The sequence below is a fragment of the Myripristis murdjan genome, chromosome 24, assembly GCF_902150065.1.
Source record: "Myripristis murdjan chromosome 24, fMyrMur1.1, whole genome shotgun sequence".
NCBI classification, from domain to species: Eukaryota; Metazoa; Chordata; class Actinopteri; order Holocentriformes; family Holocentridae; genus Myripristis; species Myripristis murdjan.
Genome location: NC_044003.1, coordinates 7,222,004 through 7,234,559, shown reverse-complemented (window position 1 = coordinate 7,234,559; position 12,556 = coordinate 7,222,004). Strand labels below are relative to the sequence as shown.

At 40.8% G+C, this 12,556-nt stretch overlaps 1 protein-coding gene across 1 annotated transcript in view; it reads left to right on the top strand.

The window, feature by feature from the left end:
- Positions 1-12,556, top strand: part of mei4 (meiosis-specific, MEI4 homolog (S. cerevisiae)) — a 67,389-nt gene that overhangs the window by 16,548 nt on the left and 38,285 nt on the right. Inside the window, exon 6 of the mRNA XM_030047826.1 lies at positions 9,250-9,375. Within this exon, the coding sequence (XP_029903686.1) occupies positions 9,250-9,375 (126 nt within the window). The remainder of the gene's footprint in view (positions 1-9,249; positions 9,376-12,556) is intronic.

The following is a 12,556-nucleotide window of genomic DNA, read 5'->3' as shown; positions in this document are numbered from 1 at the left end:
TAACACTGTAACTCTGTTTTACGTGACATGCCATTTTCTGGTATGAAAGTGGGAAGCCAGTCAGTCATGGGCCGACGATTTCCTGTGCACATGAATCACAGAAAATTAAGCTCTAAGTTCTGCAGGATGGGACAGCAAGATGCCGTGTCCTTGGCAGGGGTTGTATATACTGTACTGCATGTGTGTATTAAAACTCAGACGTCCCTTTATTTCTCTTTCACTGTGGCACAGTGAAGGGAGAATATATCTTAGTGGTTCCTGTTTGCTGTGCTCCCTCTCAGCAGTGTCACGCCTCAGTCAATCAATCAATCAAGTTTATTTGTCTCATGTAATCATGTAAGGAACAATCACAGTGAAATGCAAATGTGGCAGCTCCTTCGGTTTATGCATCAAAGAGTTTAAATGGGATAGTGATAGTTATAGTAATATAGTGTTTGTGTGTGATGGGGGAGGGCAGGCTCTTCCTTAGGCTCTCAGTGCTGGACGGGTGTATCCGCCAACTGCTTCCCAACCACAACACGGGAAAAAAAGGGTGTTACCCCGGTGTTAGGGATCTGTAATGCTTCTCCTAGCCTTCTTCTTGAATTGCCTGGTGTAAATCTCCTGCATAATCAACACACATTGACACCTGGGAGTTGCCCACTACAACCACACAAAGCCCAGGGACCTGAACCAACAACCCACAAGTCAAACTCGCTTCTGTGATCCTACGCTGCTGCCGCCCCCATTTTGACACAATGGTTTATGTTTTTTTTTTTTTTTTTTTTTTTTTACCTCCATTATGCATGTATGAGGAAAAACAGTTGTCTTCCACTGATGCTGTACTGATACTGCCGCTGAGTAGAAGACTTGAGTCTGGTAATGGTGCACATTCTGTCAATCTGTCAATTTGTCAGCCTTTGGATCATCTCCATGCAAATGATGTATCAGGATGCTACTCATACAGCCAGGCCAAGTGAGTGGTTTTGGTCTTCTGCACATGTTTTACAGCTTTTGACAGAGAAGCAGTTGGAGGAAATAAAGTTGTACTGTACTGATTGCTTATTGAAGTGATAGATTGGAATATCAATGATTATTTCCTTGATCACTTAAGATGCATTCTTTGATCTTGAATGGATATTTGTCCTTGTTTCACCCTTGTTTTGAATTAACTGATTAATCATTAGGTCTATAAGATGTCAACAAAAAAGAAAAAAATCTGAACCAAAGTTATCATTAGTGTCTTAAAACTGCTGAACTGCAGCCAGACAAAGAACAAAGTATTAATTTTACAATAATACAGACAGCCTTCTGATTAATCGACTAATTGTCTCAGCACTAGATGCACTGGACTGAATGAGTATTTCCCAGTTCAGTCCCCAATCACTTTCTTTGCTGAAAATTGTTCCTCTGCTCTTCCTCTTCTCTAGCTCTGCTCTTGCACACCTCATCCAGGGTTTTTCCTGGCTCAGAATGAGGCGATGGTGCTGCCTGATCGTGGGCTCACACGTGCACGTGTACAGTGCCTTCAACTGGCTCAAGCAAACATGTTTTGCAAGCAGTGTATTTTAGCAGTTCTAATTTTATGATTTTAAAAATGATAAGTATCATTTTAAAGCATGCTTTGAAAAAACTCTCAAGGACCTCTTGAGGTTCCTGGACCCCACGTTGAGAACCACAGGCCGTGCTCTGCAGCACAAATCTTAGCTGATCTGACAGGATGAGAGAGTCCACTTGTTGAACTGACCAGCAGTCAGACAAGTTGTTCAGCTCTTATTTTGGACTATATTTTTTATCTTGACACTTCTAACATTACTGCTGCCTGAATCCCCTCGACTTGACTCCTCGTCCTGCGACTGTCCTGCACTCTGACCCTCGTCCTCAACTTCTGGTTGGGTTGTATTACTTTCAGATCTGACAGATTTGCCATATCTCATCAGTAACATGAATTATTGCTTTTTCCTGCCTGTAATAACCAGACTGTCTACACTGCTTCACCTGTCTTGACTCTCCTCTCCCCACCCTCGCTTTCTAAAAATAGTTGCTGATCTTACGACTTGCTGTATATGCAAAACGGAAAAGATTAACTTATTAACTGATGGGGTAACGTTAACTTATGAAACTTTTAATGAAAATTGGACATGCTTGAATGTACAAGAAACAACATTCATCTGTTTTAGCCCAGAGGAATTAAGTTGCCACCATTGCAACCAGCAAAGTGGAAGTGGTGGCCTCCACCACATTCTCTATGCAGGAAAAAACCCACTTGTTACTGGAGAACCAATCAGCATTTAGCCCTTAATTGGATCAGGTGTGCAATAGAACACAAAAACAACTGTCAGAACAGGACGTGTTTGAGAACTGGATTGTGAAACACTGTTGTAAACTCTTTGGCACTAATCGTAACTAGGCTAGAACAACATGTTGTTTGTGTTTGCATCACTGTGGTTTTAGCCCTTTAGCAAGACACTGAACTCACTGTGAGCATGGAGTGAAAAGAAAAAATCAAATGTTAGTAAATTTCAGCAATGGCAGTGAGCTACTTTGCTCAAACAGACATTTTGGTAAGTAACCCACCATCATTTGAGGTCCTCCAGCCGGCTGATAAAATAGTGACGACGGCTAGATAAGAGTGGTCTGGTAAAGAGCATCAGTGAACTGCCTGAAACGTAACTGTGTTCCATCTCCAGAAATGATGCCGCAAGCAGCTGCAATTTACCCAGCGGCAGGGCTCAGAGCCATTCGAGTCCTGCTGGAGTGCTTTAGTCTCGTGTCTGAGTGGATCTTCTGCTCTGGCCCTCTCTTTGCGACGGCTCTGTTTCTGAGACAGACCTGGAGGAGTCTGTGTGGACTAGGAGGGAGGAGATTGGACAAGATGAAGAGCCCAGACGATGAAATTGCAGATCCTGACTCCCAAGTGGCATCACTCAAATGTCACTCTCCCGCTGTGTTCAATTGCAGGCATATTTCATGTAATAACCTTTTGGAGAGCAGTACAGTTTGGTGCGTGTGTCTGGCCTCATACAGCCTCACGCCTGCCTCGTCTTACATTGTCAGCCCTTTGTCTGTCAGAAGAACTTTTATTACCTTCTCTCATATTGCATCCAGCTCGTCTGATTTGTTTTCACTCCAAACAGAACACTCAAGTACATATTTTATCACTCTATTAAGTTTACTGACAATACTACCTTTGTCAGAGCATATGGCTGTAAACACTGAGAAAGGAGACTGGAAGCAGTTTTACAGTTCTCAGTTATCAAAACATTTTTGAGAACTTACTTAAAATCCATAAAATGGCATTTATATTACACTTTTTTTTCTTTTTTTTTTTAACCAGATATTGAAGTGGTTTTCTTGTTGTCAACAGCATAGAGGATGGAGATTTAAGTTAAAAGTTAAAACTGTATTTCAAGTCAATATCTTTATTTTTCATCTTTTTTATCTCCGTGGTTGCAAGCAGACAACCAAAACAGCTGCTCTGATCAGGCTTAAAGATCAAAAGGCAGTAGCCTCAAGGTGAGAGGGTAAGCTGTCTGCCTTTTTGAATCTGACTGCTGAAAAATCATGATGACGATGATGATGACGATGATGAATGATGGTGTGGGGAATTGAGTAAGTATTACTCTCACTCTCTTCCTCCACACAGTCACAAATCATAAAAAATATCACCTTATTCTTCGATTGGATAATCAATCAACACAATGTCAAGGGCACCTTGACGTCAAGAGCGACATTATTTGAAACATATCTCTCGTCATTCAGTGAGTCCAGCTAACCACGTAATTAGGAAAGCAGTCCAGTCAGGGTCAGGTCAAATTAAGTCAGCATAGCGTCCAAATGTAACATCACCTCAGTTTGATCAAAAAGTGATATTTTATCAGTCCAAGACAATGATTTGTCTCTGAGCAAAGATAGGTCTGCTTGTTAATTTTATTAATGCTCATTTTGCTGTGTGGTTGGACGCACAGTTGTATCCAGAGGAGGCATGTTAGCATGGTGCTTGATTCTGCCTTTGCTTTGGTTTCCGGAGAGAGAATTAAACATGCAGACACTATTCAGTCTCTTGTAACACTGTGTATTTCTGCTGCATGAATCCCAGGCATGATGCTTCACCGTGTATTTTTAAAAAGCAATGGCTTAAACCACTGAAAACACCTCAACATCTAGAGAAACTTCATTTAAGTCTATGGAGAAAGACCGAGTGCAAAGTTTGCTAAGCTCCGATTGATTAGTGGCTGGAGTTAGGATTGGTCAGTTGCAAGCATGTGACTAGAGGCCCCTGTCTACAGTTCCACGAGGCAGATATGAGAATTCCCACAGCCAAATGGGAAAGTAATATTCTCACCTTCCTGGACAGGTACTGTCAAGGTGCCCTTGAGCCAAGCACTCAATCCCTAACTGTTCAAGTGGAGTAGTAGACTGTAGTTGTCTGCGCAGCTCCCAGGTGTGGACGTGACAACTGTATGAATGTGAAACAGGATGTAACTGTAAAAAGAGCGCCATGCTCAGCAACCCCCACTGCCCAAGATAAGAAAAATTAAAACTTTTACCATCATCTCAGCACATCTTAATAGGTCTGATATGACATCCTTCTCATCCCAGGTTTTTAAGATTTGAATTTTCCAGAGGTTACCCTCTCTGAAATCACTGACTTGATGAGAGTTGTCAAAAAGTGTTTCGTTCCAGTATTGAGTTTTTATGGTAATTTATGGAAATCATGGTTATGAAAGAACAGTAAGTAACCACAGTCTTAGGGTGGCAAAATAGCAACATTTTCACAGACTGAATTCTACATTTCAGTGTAATTGCTCTTAATCATGGTTTCAAAGATTGGAATCGTTTTTTTTTTACTGCACTTTTGGCACAATAATATCAGCATCTATTCTGTTTTCAGCCACAGGGGACATTTTAAATGAAGTGTTTCACTACTGGCTGTATTAAAAAGTTATTAATTGCTTCGAAACAATTAATTGCAAGCCCAGCCTACTCTGATATTAATATGCTATTCAGTGTCTGGATCCGCTTTCCTCACAGGTCATTTCAGTGAGTAAGTCTATAAAGCATCTGTTACGAGATGGAATCCTATCATGGGTGTGCATTTAAAGCAAAATGTTATGACAGCAATATTGTTTTCTAAAAGACTTTAACTTACAGGGGTAAAAGCCTTGAACCAGAAAAAAAGCATTGAGCATTAAAAGCCTTTTTTGAAGGGAGAGATGTGTTTGGCAGTTTTCCTAATGAACTGTGAAAAAGTTTAAAGAACACCTCCACTCAAAAATGTGTTTTTTTTATGTTTATGTCCCCTAAAATGTCTGACCTTGGCTATACTGACTTATGGCTTATACAGACCTTACTGACTTATATCTGTTTGTCACTAGAGAGATGTTTTCACAATTCTCTACTGAAGGTAGACTGTGCACGCTCCTAACATTTGACATACCCTGGGCGCGCTAGAATAGGGTATTTAAGGCTATTTTAACCCCTGCTTGTTGAAATATTTTATCAACCTATAACACTTTTTTACTCTCTCCTGCATTTTTCCTGCATGAAACAAGCAGCCTCTTTTGGTCGCTGCTGTGTCTGTATAGCTACTGTGTTTGTTGATGTTTGTTAAACAGTGCACATGAGACATTCAAGGTAGATACTACTCTCCAAGTATTTGGAGAGTAGTATCTACCTATCAGGGTGATCAGGGCTTGCACCTGCTAGTACAACTTGGAGTTTGTATTCTTTTGCTGGATCCTTCTAGTTTTAAGGTTCCTGTAATAATTACATACAGGTCTATCAAACGAATCAGCACTACTAGAGTGCAGGTCGGCCCGCACTCATGCTCTTAGGCAGACAGGCCTTCTTTTTTTTGTGTTGGAACCTGACCCGAGCCTGAGATTTTGCTTGTCCTCCATCGCTAGATTACATTTAACACCTGAAATAGCCTATGTGTTGCATTCAGTGTCATTATGTTAACTCCAGGACTATACAGCAGGTTGCCTAGAACACACTGTAGGTCCATCAGTTTTCACTAAAATATCACTGACATGGGTTTGGTAAATATTTGTCCGAACCATCAGGTCCTGGCGGGTCCTGACAGGCTTGGGTCGGGTATCCACACTCTACATCCTACACAGGAGTATTAATAATTAAATAATGATTTTGACCAAAACCACAGCTCCAGTATTAATCCAGCGCAGACTGTTTACGATTTCTCTGCTCAATTTAAGATCCCTCTCTAATAAAACATTTTTTTTTTTCCAAATGATTTCATCTCTTTTGCTGATTTAGATTTTGTTTTTAACCGTACTCTGGTTACAATCAATTGAACACAGTCAGCTTGCTGAATTGTACCCTCCAGATTAGAGGCCCTGCAGACTGTTTTAGCAGACCTGGGGATTGCAGTCATGGTGGTGGCCTTGATATTGTCTATAGGAATTATTTCAAATATAATCTAATCGCTTGTAATGATCCACTCATGTTTTAAATTATCACAGAATTGCTCTTTGCAGTAATTGCAGTAAGTCTTAAGATTTGCCCTGGTTGTGGCTGTTGTCAGGATTGTCTCAGGGAGAGCATCATCCAAGATTTGTTTAGTAGGAGAAAGCTTACAGTTCTGTTTGAAAGAAAGTTTTATGTAAAATATATATGACATATTTTACATAATCTATGTTGAATTAGTTTTCTTATTTTTCCCAGTAAATGTGTACATTTTGAAAAGCATTATATTTTATGTTTGCATCTGCCAGTGGGCCTTCACAACAAGAGTAGGCTTAATAATATCTTAATTCCACTACAGGAGAGACTTGATATTCTCTGCAGTTATGTGGAAAAAACTGTGCATATACCAGTATTGGCATTGGCTATGGGCTAAAAAATTATCGGTATATCGGATATCAGCAAAAAACCCAATATTGTGCATTTCTAATTATTTCTGCCCATCAGCATAGAAACCCCCAGGTTTCTATGTAAGCCTGTCAGTCAGTTAAGTTTTTATTGCCCTTTGCTGGAAAGTGCGAGAAGTGGAATAAAAAAGACTTAGGGCCCTATCTTGCGCCAGACTCCCTAAACCCGCTATTTGCGGATTTAGGATTTAGGAAGAGGCGTTCCCCCGTAAAAGTTGCTATCTTGTGCACCTCCCGCTATCCGCAAAACACCTCCGCTACCCGCTATATTATGAATAGGCGTGTTTTGGGCGTTATGCCAGTTACACCAATCAGTGTGCCAGGTGCCATTGCCTTTAAGGGCAGGCTGCGCTATCCTAAATCCTAAATCCTAAACCCGCGATGGAGAGAGGGAGGTAGATTTTCTCAGGGCTTCTACTGAGGCTAAAGCAAGTTGGCTTTATATACATATGATATATTATATTATAGGCGAGTTAATTCGGGAGGTGGAGCCACATGTGTCCAAGTGGACGTGTCACAAGGTTGTACTGATTGAGTAAAATCCCCCGGTCACACTACACACACACAAGAGGCAGAGGTGGAACTATGTGTAAACTAATTTATTGACAAGGTAGATTGGGCAAATAAAATATTAAAAATAAAAATATAGCACAGCTGCTGGCTTATGATAAAACAATAAAACGTGCTGGCGTAAGTGTCCAATTAAAACAGTCTTTCCTCTAAACAGTCTATATGAGTAATATACTCAGTCCATTCCGGCGGCGTCCCGGTATCAGTCCGACCGTGTGTGTGGTGAGGCTCCGTCGGGGCGCGCATTGAAGCCGCCTGGGCGCGCTCTCGTAACAGCCCAAACTTTAGGGATAGCGGATAGCGGGTGGTCCTGACCACCCGCTATCCGCTATCCCTAAAGTGTGTGCGCAAGATAGCAACCTTAGGGATAGCGCATGAAACACACCCACGAACACACCTCCTGGCGCAAATGACGGAGTCGGCATAAGGATAGCGGGTAGCGGGTGGCGCAAGATACCGTTTAGGGATAGCGGAAGCTCCTAAATCCGCAATTTGCGGGTAGCGGGTAGTGGCAGCGGATAGCGGGTGGCACAAGATAGGGCCCTTAGTATTACACCCAGTCCTACCTTTTTAGATGTTGATCACCTACAGTGGGATACTTGCAGCTATTTTTCCGCTATTACTCTGCCTGAATTCCTTGAAATCATGTCTCATATGAGAGTATCCTCTGGCCCTCTTGACACAATGAAGTTTTTATTTGAAGTAATGGAGTGTATTGGGCCCCACTTGCTGTCTATTTTGAACAGCTTGCTGTTTGATGGTTATTTGCCAGATCATTTTAAAACTGCCAGTGTCCAACTAGTCCAAATAAATCAGAGCTTGCTCCTACCCTCCTAGATAATTATCGTCTGATTTCTAAACTTCCTTAGATTCTTTAAAAAAAGTGTTTGAAAGCAGCTTCTTGCTGATGTGGAAAACATTTGAAAAGGAATGTGTGCAGTTCTTGTGCTGCTTAACTTAAGTGAGGCGTTGGGCGATTGTGCATATCTGGTACTACATTAAGCTGGTCCTTATCATATTTGTCCAATAGGAAGTTTTTTGACTCTGTTAATAACTTGTTGTCGTTTCTCCCCATGTCAAGTATGGTGTACCTCAAAGGTCAATTCTAGGACCATTTTTTCCCTACCTTTTTCTGCTTCCTGTGACGTCATCTGTGGACATAGTGGTTCTTCTCACTGTTATGCAAATGACACATTACTCTACCTCCCTGTTAAGCCCACTGACCTCAGTATGTTGAGTTCTCTACAGGATTGCCTGTCTGATATAATAAAATAAAATGGAAAAAAAAATGGATGTCAATAAATTTTCTTCAGCTCAATTCTAGTAAAACAGAAATTCTTGTTATTGGGTCCCAGCATATCACAGAACAAATACTGCCATCTGGTTACGTACATACATACATAACAAGATGATTATAATAAATCTTATTGTCCTATTTGATAGCAATTTATGTTGTGAGCAACATACCACAAAGCTTGTTCAGTCATGTTTTTATCACCTCAGACATATTGCAAAAATAAGATCTGTTTCAAATTGTAGAGATGAAGAAACTGTTGTACATGCTTTCATCTCCTTGTGCCTTGACTATTGCAAGAGCCTCTTCTCTCGTCTACCCACTGTACAGAACTCAGCTACCAGGCTTTTAACTAGAACCAAAAGGTATGATCACATACCTCTTGTACTTACGGGATGCTATGACGATAATAAATGAAGTACAAAAAAATAGCCACAATGATTCAGGAGTCAGTAAAGAATTTTAAAGAAACTGAAAATAGTAAAATCTCAGTATTCTCAACCTCAGCTCCAGGTTGAAGAGAAGCTGACGGAGTGCCTGATCATCCTGGGAACCAGCGGCTTGTCGAAGTCCTTTCTCATCCGTCAAGTCCTCTCTCAGATCAGCGGCCTGGCTGACCAGCTCTGGAAGGCCTGCCAGGTAAACAGCCCAGCATCCTCACCAGACCTGCTGTTGCATTCTCATTGCTTTTTCTCCCTCTGCCTCTTTCTGTGTGTTTGGCTCTGTGTCAGTGTTGATCAGTCTCTCTCTTTCTGTTTTCTCTCTATGTCTTCCTCTCCTCTCCGTTTTTGCCATCTCATGATAATCTGCTGTTGCATTCTTTCTGTCTCTTCATGTTTTTATGCCTCTGTGCCAGTGACAACCATGGCTGGAGGCATGATTTTTGGGTTGTCTGTACATCCATCCTGTTCTCATGAACGCGATATCTCAGGAGCGCTTCAAGCGAATTTCTTCAAATTTGGCAAATACATTCACTTGGACTCAAGGTTGAACTGATTAGATTTTGGTCGTCAAATCAAGGTCACTGTGCCCTCACAAAACGCATTTTTCTAACTCAAGAATTCATACATTAAATAGATCTACAGGTGGCAATTCCAGGGTTCAAGTCAACATAGACTGTCAGAAGTTGTAGTTAAGATTCAACAGCTTAATTTAAAATATCCACTAAGTTTGGACAAATTGTCATTTATTTGTGGCCAAATTTGCACCAGGCCCCTGCATGTGTTTGGAACTGGTGGTGACCCTACTGCGTGATGTCAAAATGAGCTTTGACCTTTTATGTCCAAAAGGTCAAAGCTCAACTTCACTGTGTCATCAAAATGTTCTGCAAAAACAGTTTTCTGATGATTATTCACTGCCATAAGTCAATACTTTCTCTTCATATCTCTCCCTGGATTAACATCCAGGACTAGGGGGCTCCTGTTCTTCTGGTAGTACAGGCATATTGGTATTGATATTGAGCTTCAGGTGAATATTGTTGCACCATGTGATGAAGGTCCATATCAGTCCTCTGTACTCCTCTGTAAAAATAATCTCTAAATAAAACCAGCATGTTTCTCTCTGGAAAAAATATTTACTGGAATCGTATATGTCAAATATAGTGACTATAAATTTTCATTTTGCCAAAACGTAGAATTAATACCTTTTTATTTAATCCCTTCAGTGTCTTCACTCCATTATTCTGAGTCTGGACAGACTATAACCGCAACTTAACTGGTTGGTGGAGACATACAATCTACATTCTTGTTTGATCTTCTTTTATTTATTTTTTTTTTATCTTGCCTCTGCTGCCTCACAATAACCTGATGTTGCATTCTGTCTGTTTCTCCAGGTCACAGTTCATTTGATTTCAATTACTTTGTTGACATGACTTTTTATCAGAAACAGTATTTCCAAAGCAGTATGCAAAATGTAAAATTTCAGCAAACAACAGCTTATGCAGTCAAACCATATTGAGATGATGAATTAGTGGGTTCCTCTCTCTCTCTCGATTGTACTTTTGCTCTCAGTTTCTCTCTTCCCTCTTTATGGCCCTCTTTCTCCCATGGCCTCTGTCATGCTTTAGTCATCTCACTCTGTCTTTCTCATCCCGCGTTTTTGTTTTTTGCTTACACCCGTCTGCTTTTGTGAAAGGCTTCAGGTGTAAACAGTTGGGCTTATTGAATAGTTTCTATGGTCGCTTCTGAACTACCAAAATCAATAATGCGTCCCACTAGTTTCCTGTCTGCCATGTATTCATAAGCCTTTCTGTAGCTTTGATGACAGCCTGAGTCAGAGGCAAAGCAAGACCAGCCTTTGCCTGGCCAGCTTCCTGTGAAAGGCAGTGCTGAGTGTCAAGCCACCAGGGGTCCTACAGAATTGAAATGTGCAAAAAGGGAAAAGGAAGTAGATGATTTTACGCTGCCTCCCTCCCGTTGAGCTCCCCTCCCACTTTGCAGGGCCAGTCATGCCCACTTGCGTCTATTTTTCTCCATCCCTTTTTCAGTGAGTCTTTGTTGCGCCTCTTGATTCAAGCAAAGGCAAAAGGAGAAATTCCACTGAGATATTGATAATGTAATGCATCCAAGAACTGCCGTGTAGTCGTATCCGACACACAAGACGTAATAGACTACTGTAAGCAGGATATGAAGGATCAGTCCACCACAAACTGTCCAAGACATGTGGGCAACTGTCAGCTGCTTTGATGTATTCAGAGGACCTGTGATTGCTTACTTAATTATCAGCTTGTTGGCTCTGCCCACTCTTAATGTGATGGTTTGACATTTTAAAACCCCTGGAGAGCCATCAGTGTGCCCATGGAAACAGCTTGGATTCTCAAGTGCTCATCTTTTTTGCCCTTCTTTTTTAAAACATTTTATTATTATCATTGTTATTCTTTTGAGGTTGAAGAAGGGTCTTCCCTTCTTCAAAATTGCTTTTGAAGACTGAATTTTGAGGAGTGTTTCAAGACCCAGTCACTGGACTGTCTTATTAGCAGGTGCCTTCATTTCTGCAGCTCGTTGTGTTTCCTCATCCTCAGAACAAGAGGTCTCCTTCAGGCTGTGTTCGTGTTTTGCATCACCCCATTCTATCAAGATGTTGCATCTTTATTTTGCATTTTATCCATTTAGCTTATGCTGTTAATGAATGTAACATTAGAGCCCTCCGTTTCACCAACATTACAGGCAGCCAGTTTTGTGGTAGTCAAGAGTGACGGGTCAGAGTGCCCAGACAAGAGATGTAACAAAATACTCAGAGGATCCTCGAGTGATAAAATTTTGATGGAGACATGCTAGGTGAGACAATAAAATTCAGGGAGAGAATTTAAATAAGTTTTTTTTTTTTTTTTTTTTTACCAACTCTGAAAGATTATGTGTTCACTTGTTCAGTGCCTCAGGGCAGTATTGAACTCAGTACATCTCTCAGTCTACGTCAAAGTGTTAACAGTTTTCTCATTCCCATCTGCATTCCTTGGTCAACTCATTTCTTACTTTAAATGGGGTCATTTCTTACTGTTAGCAAGAGCCACAGCGTCCTGACAATAGATGTAACAAAATCTGACTATAGACTGATAATGTACTGTTAGGGCTAGGGGAAACATGACATCCCAATAATGTACGGATTTATTTTTTAAAGAATATCAAAACAACCCTGTGTTTCCCCTTTGAGATCAGCACAGTTTATCAGTTGATCTCTTTTTGTTTGATAAAGAAATTTAAAACATTTTATCATCATATAAGGAGGATTAGCCTAATTACCAGAAAAGTACGGTTTTGCTGGATGGTCACATTTAGGGATGAATAGTAAATTGATTAAATCAACTCACTGGAATTTGTGTTTT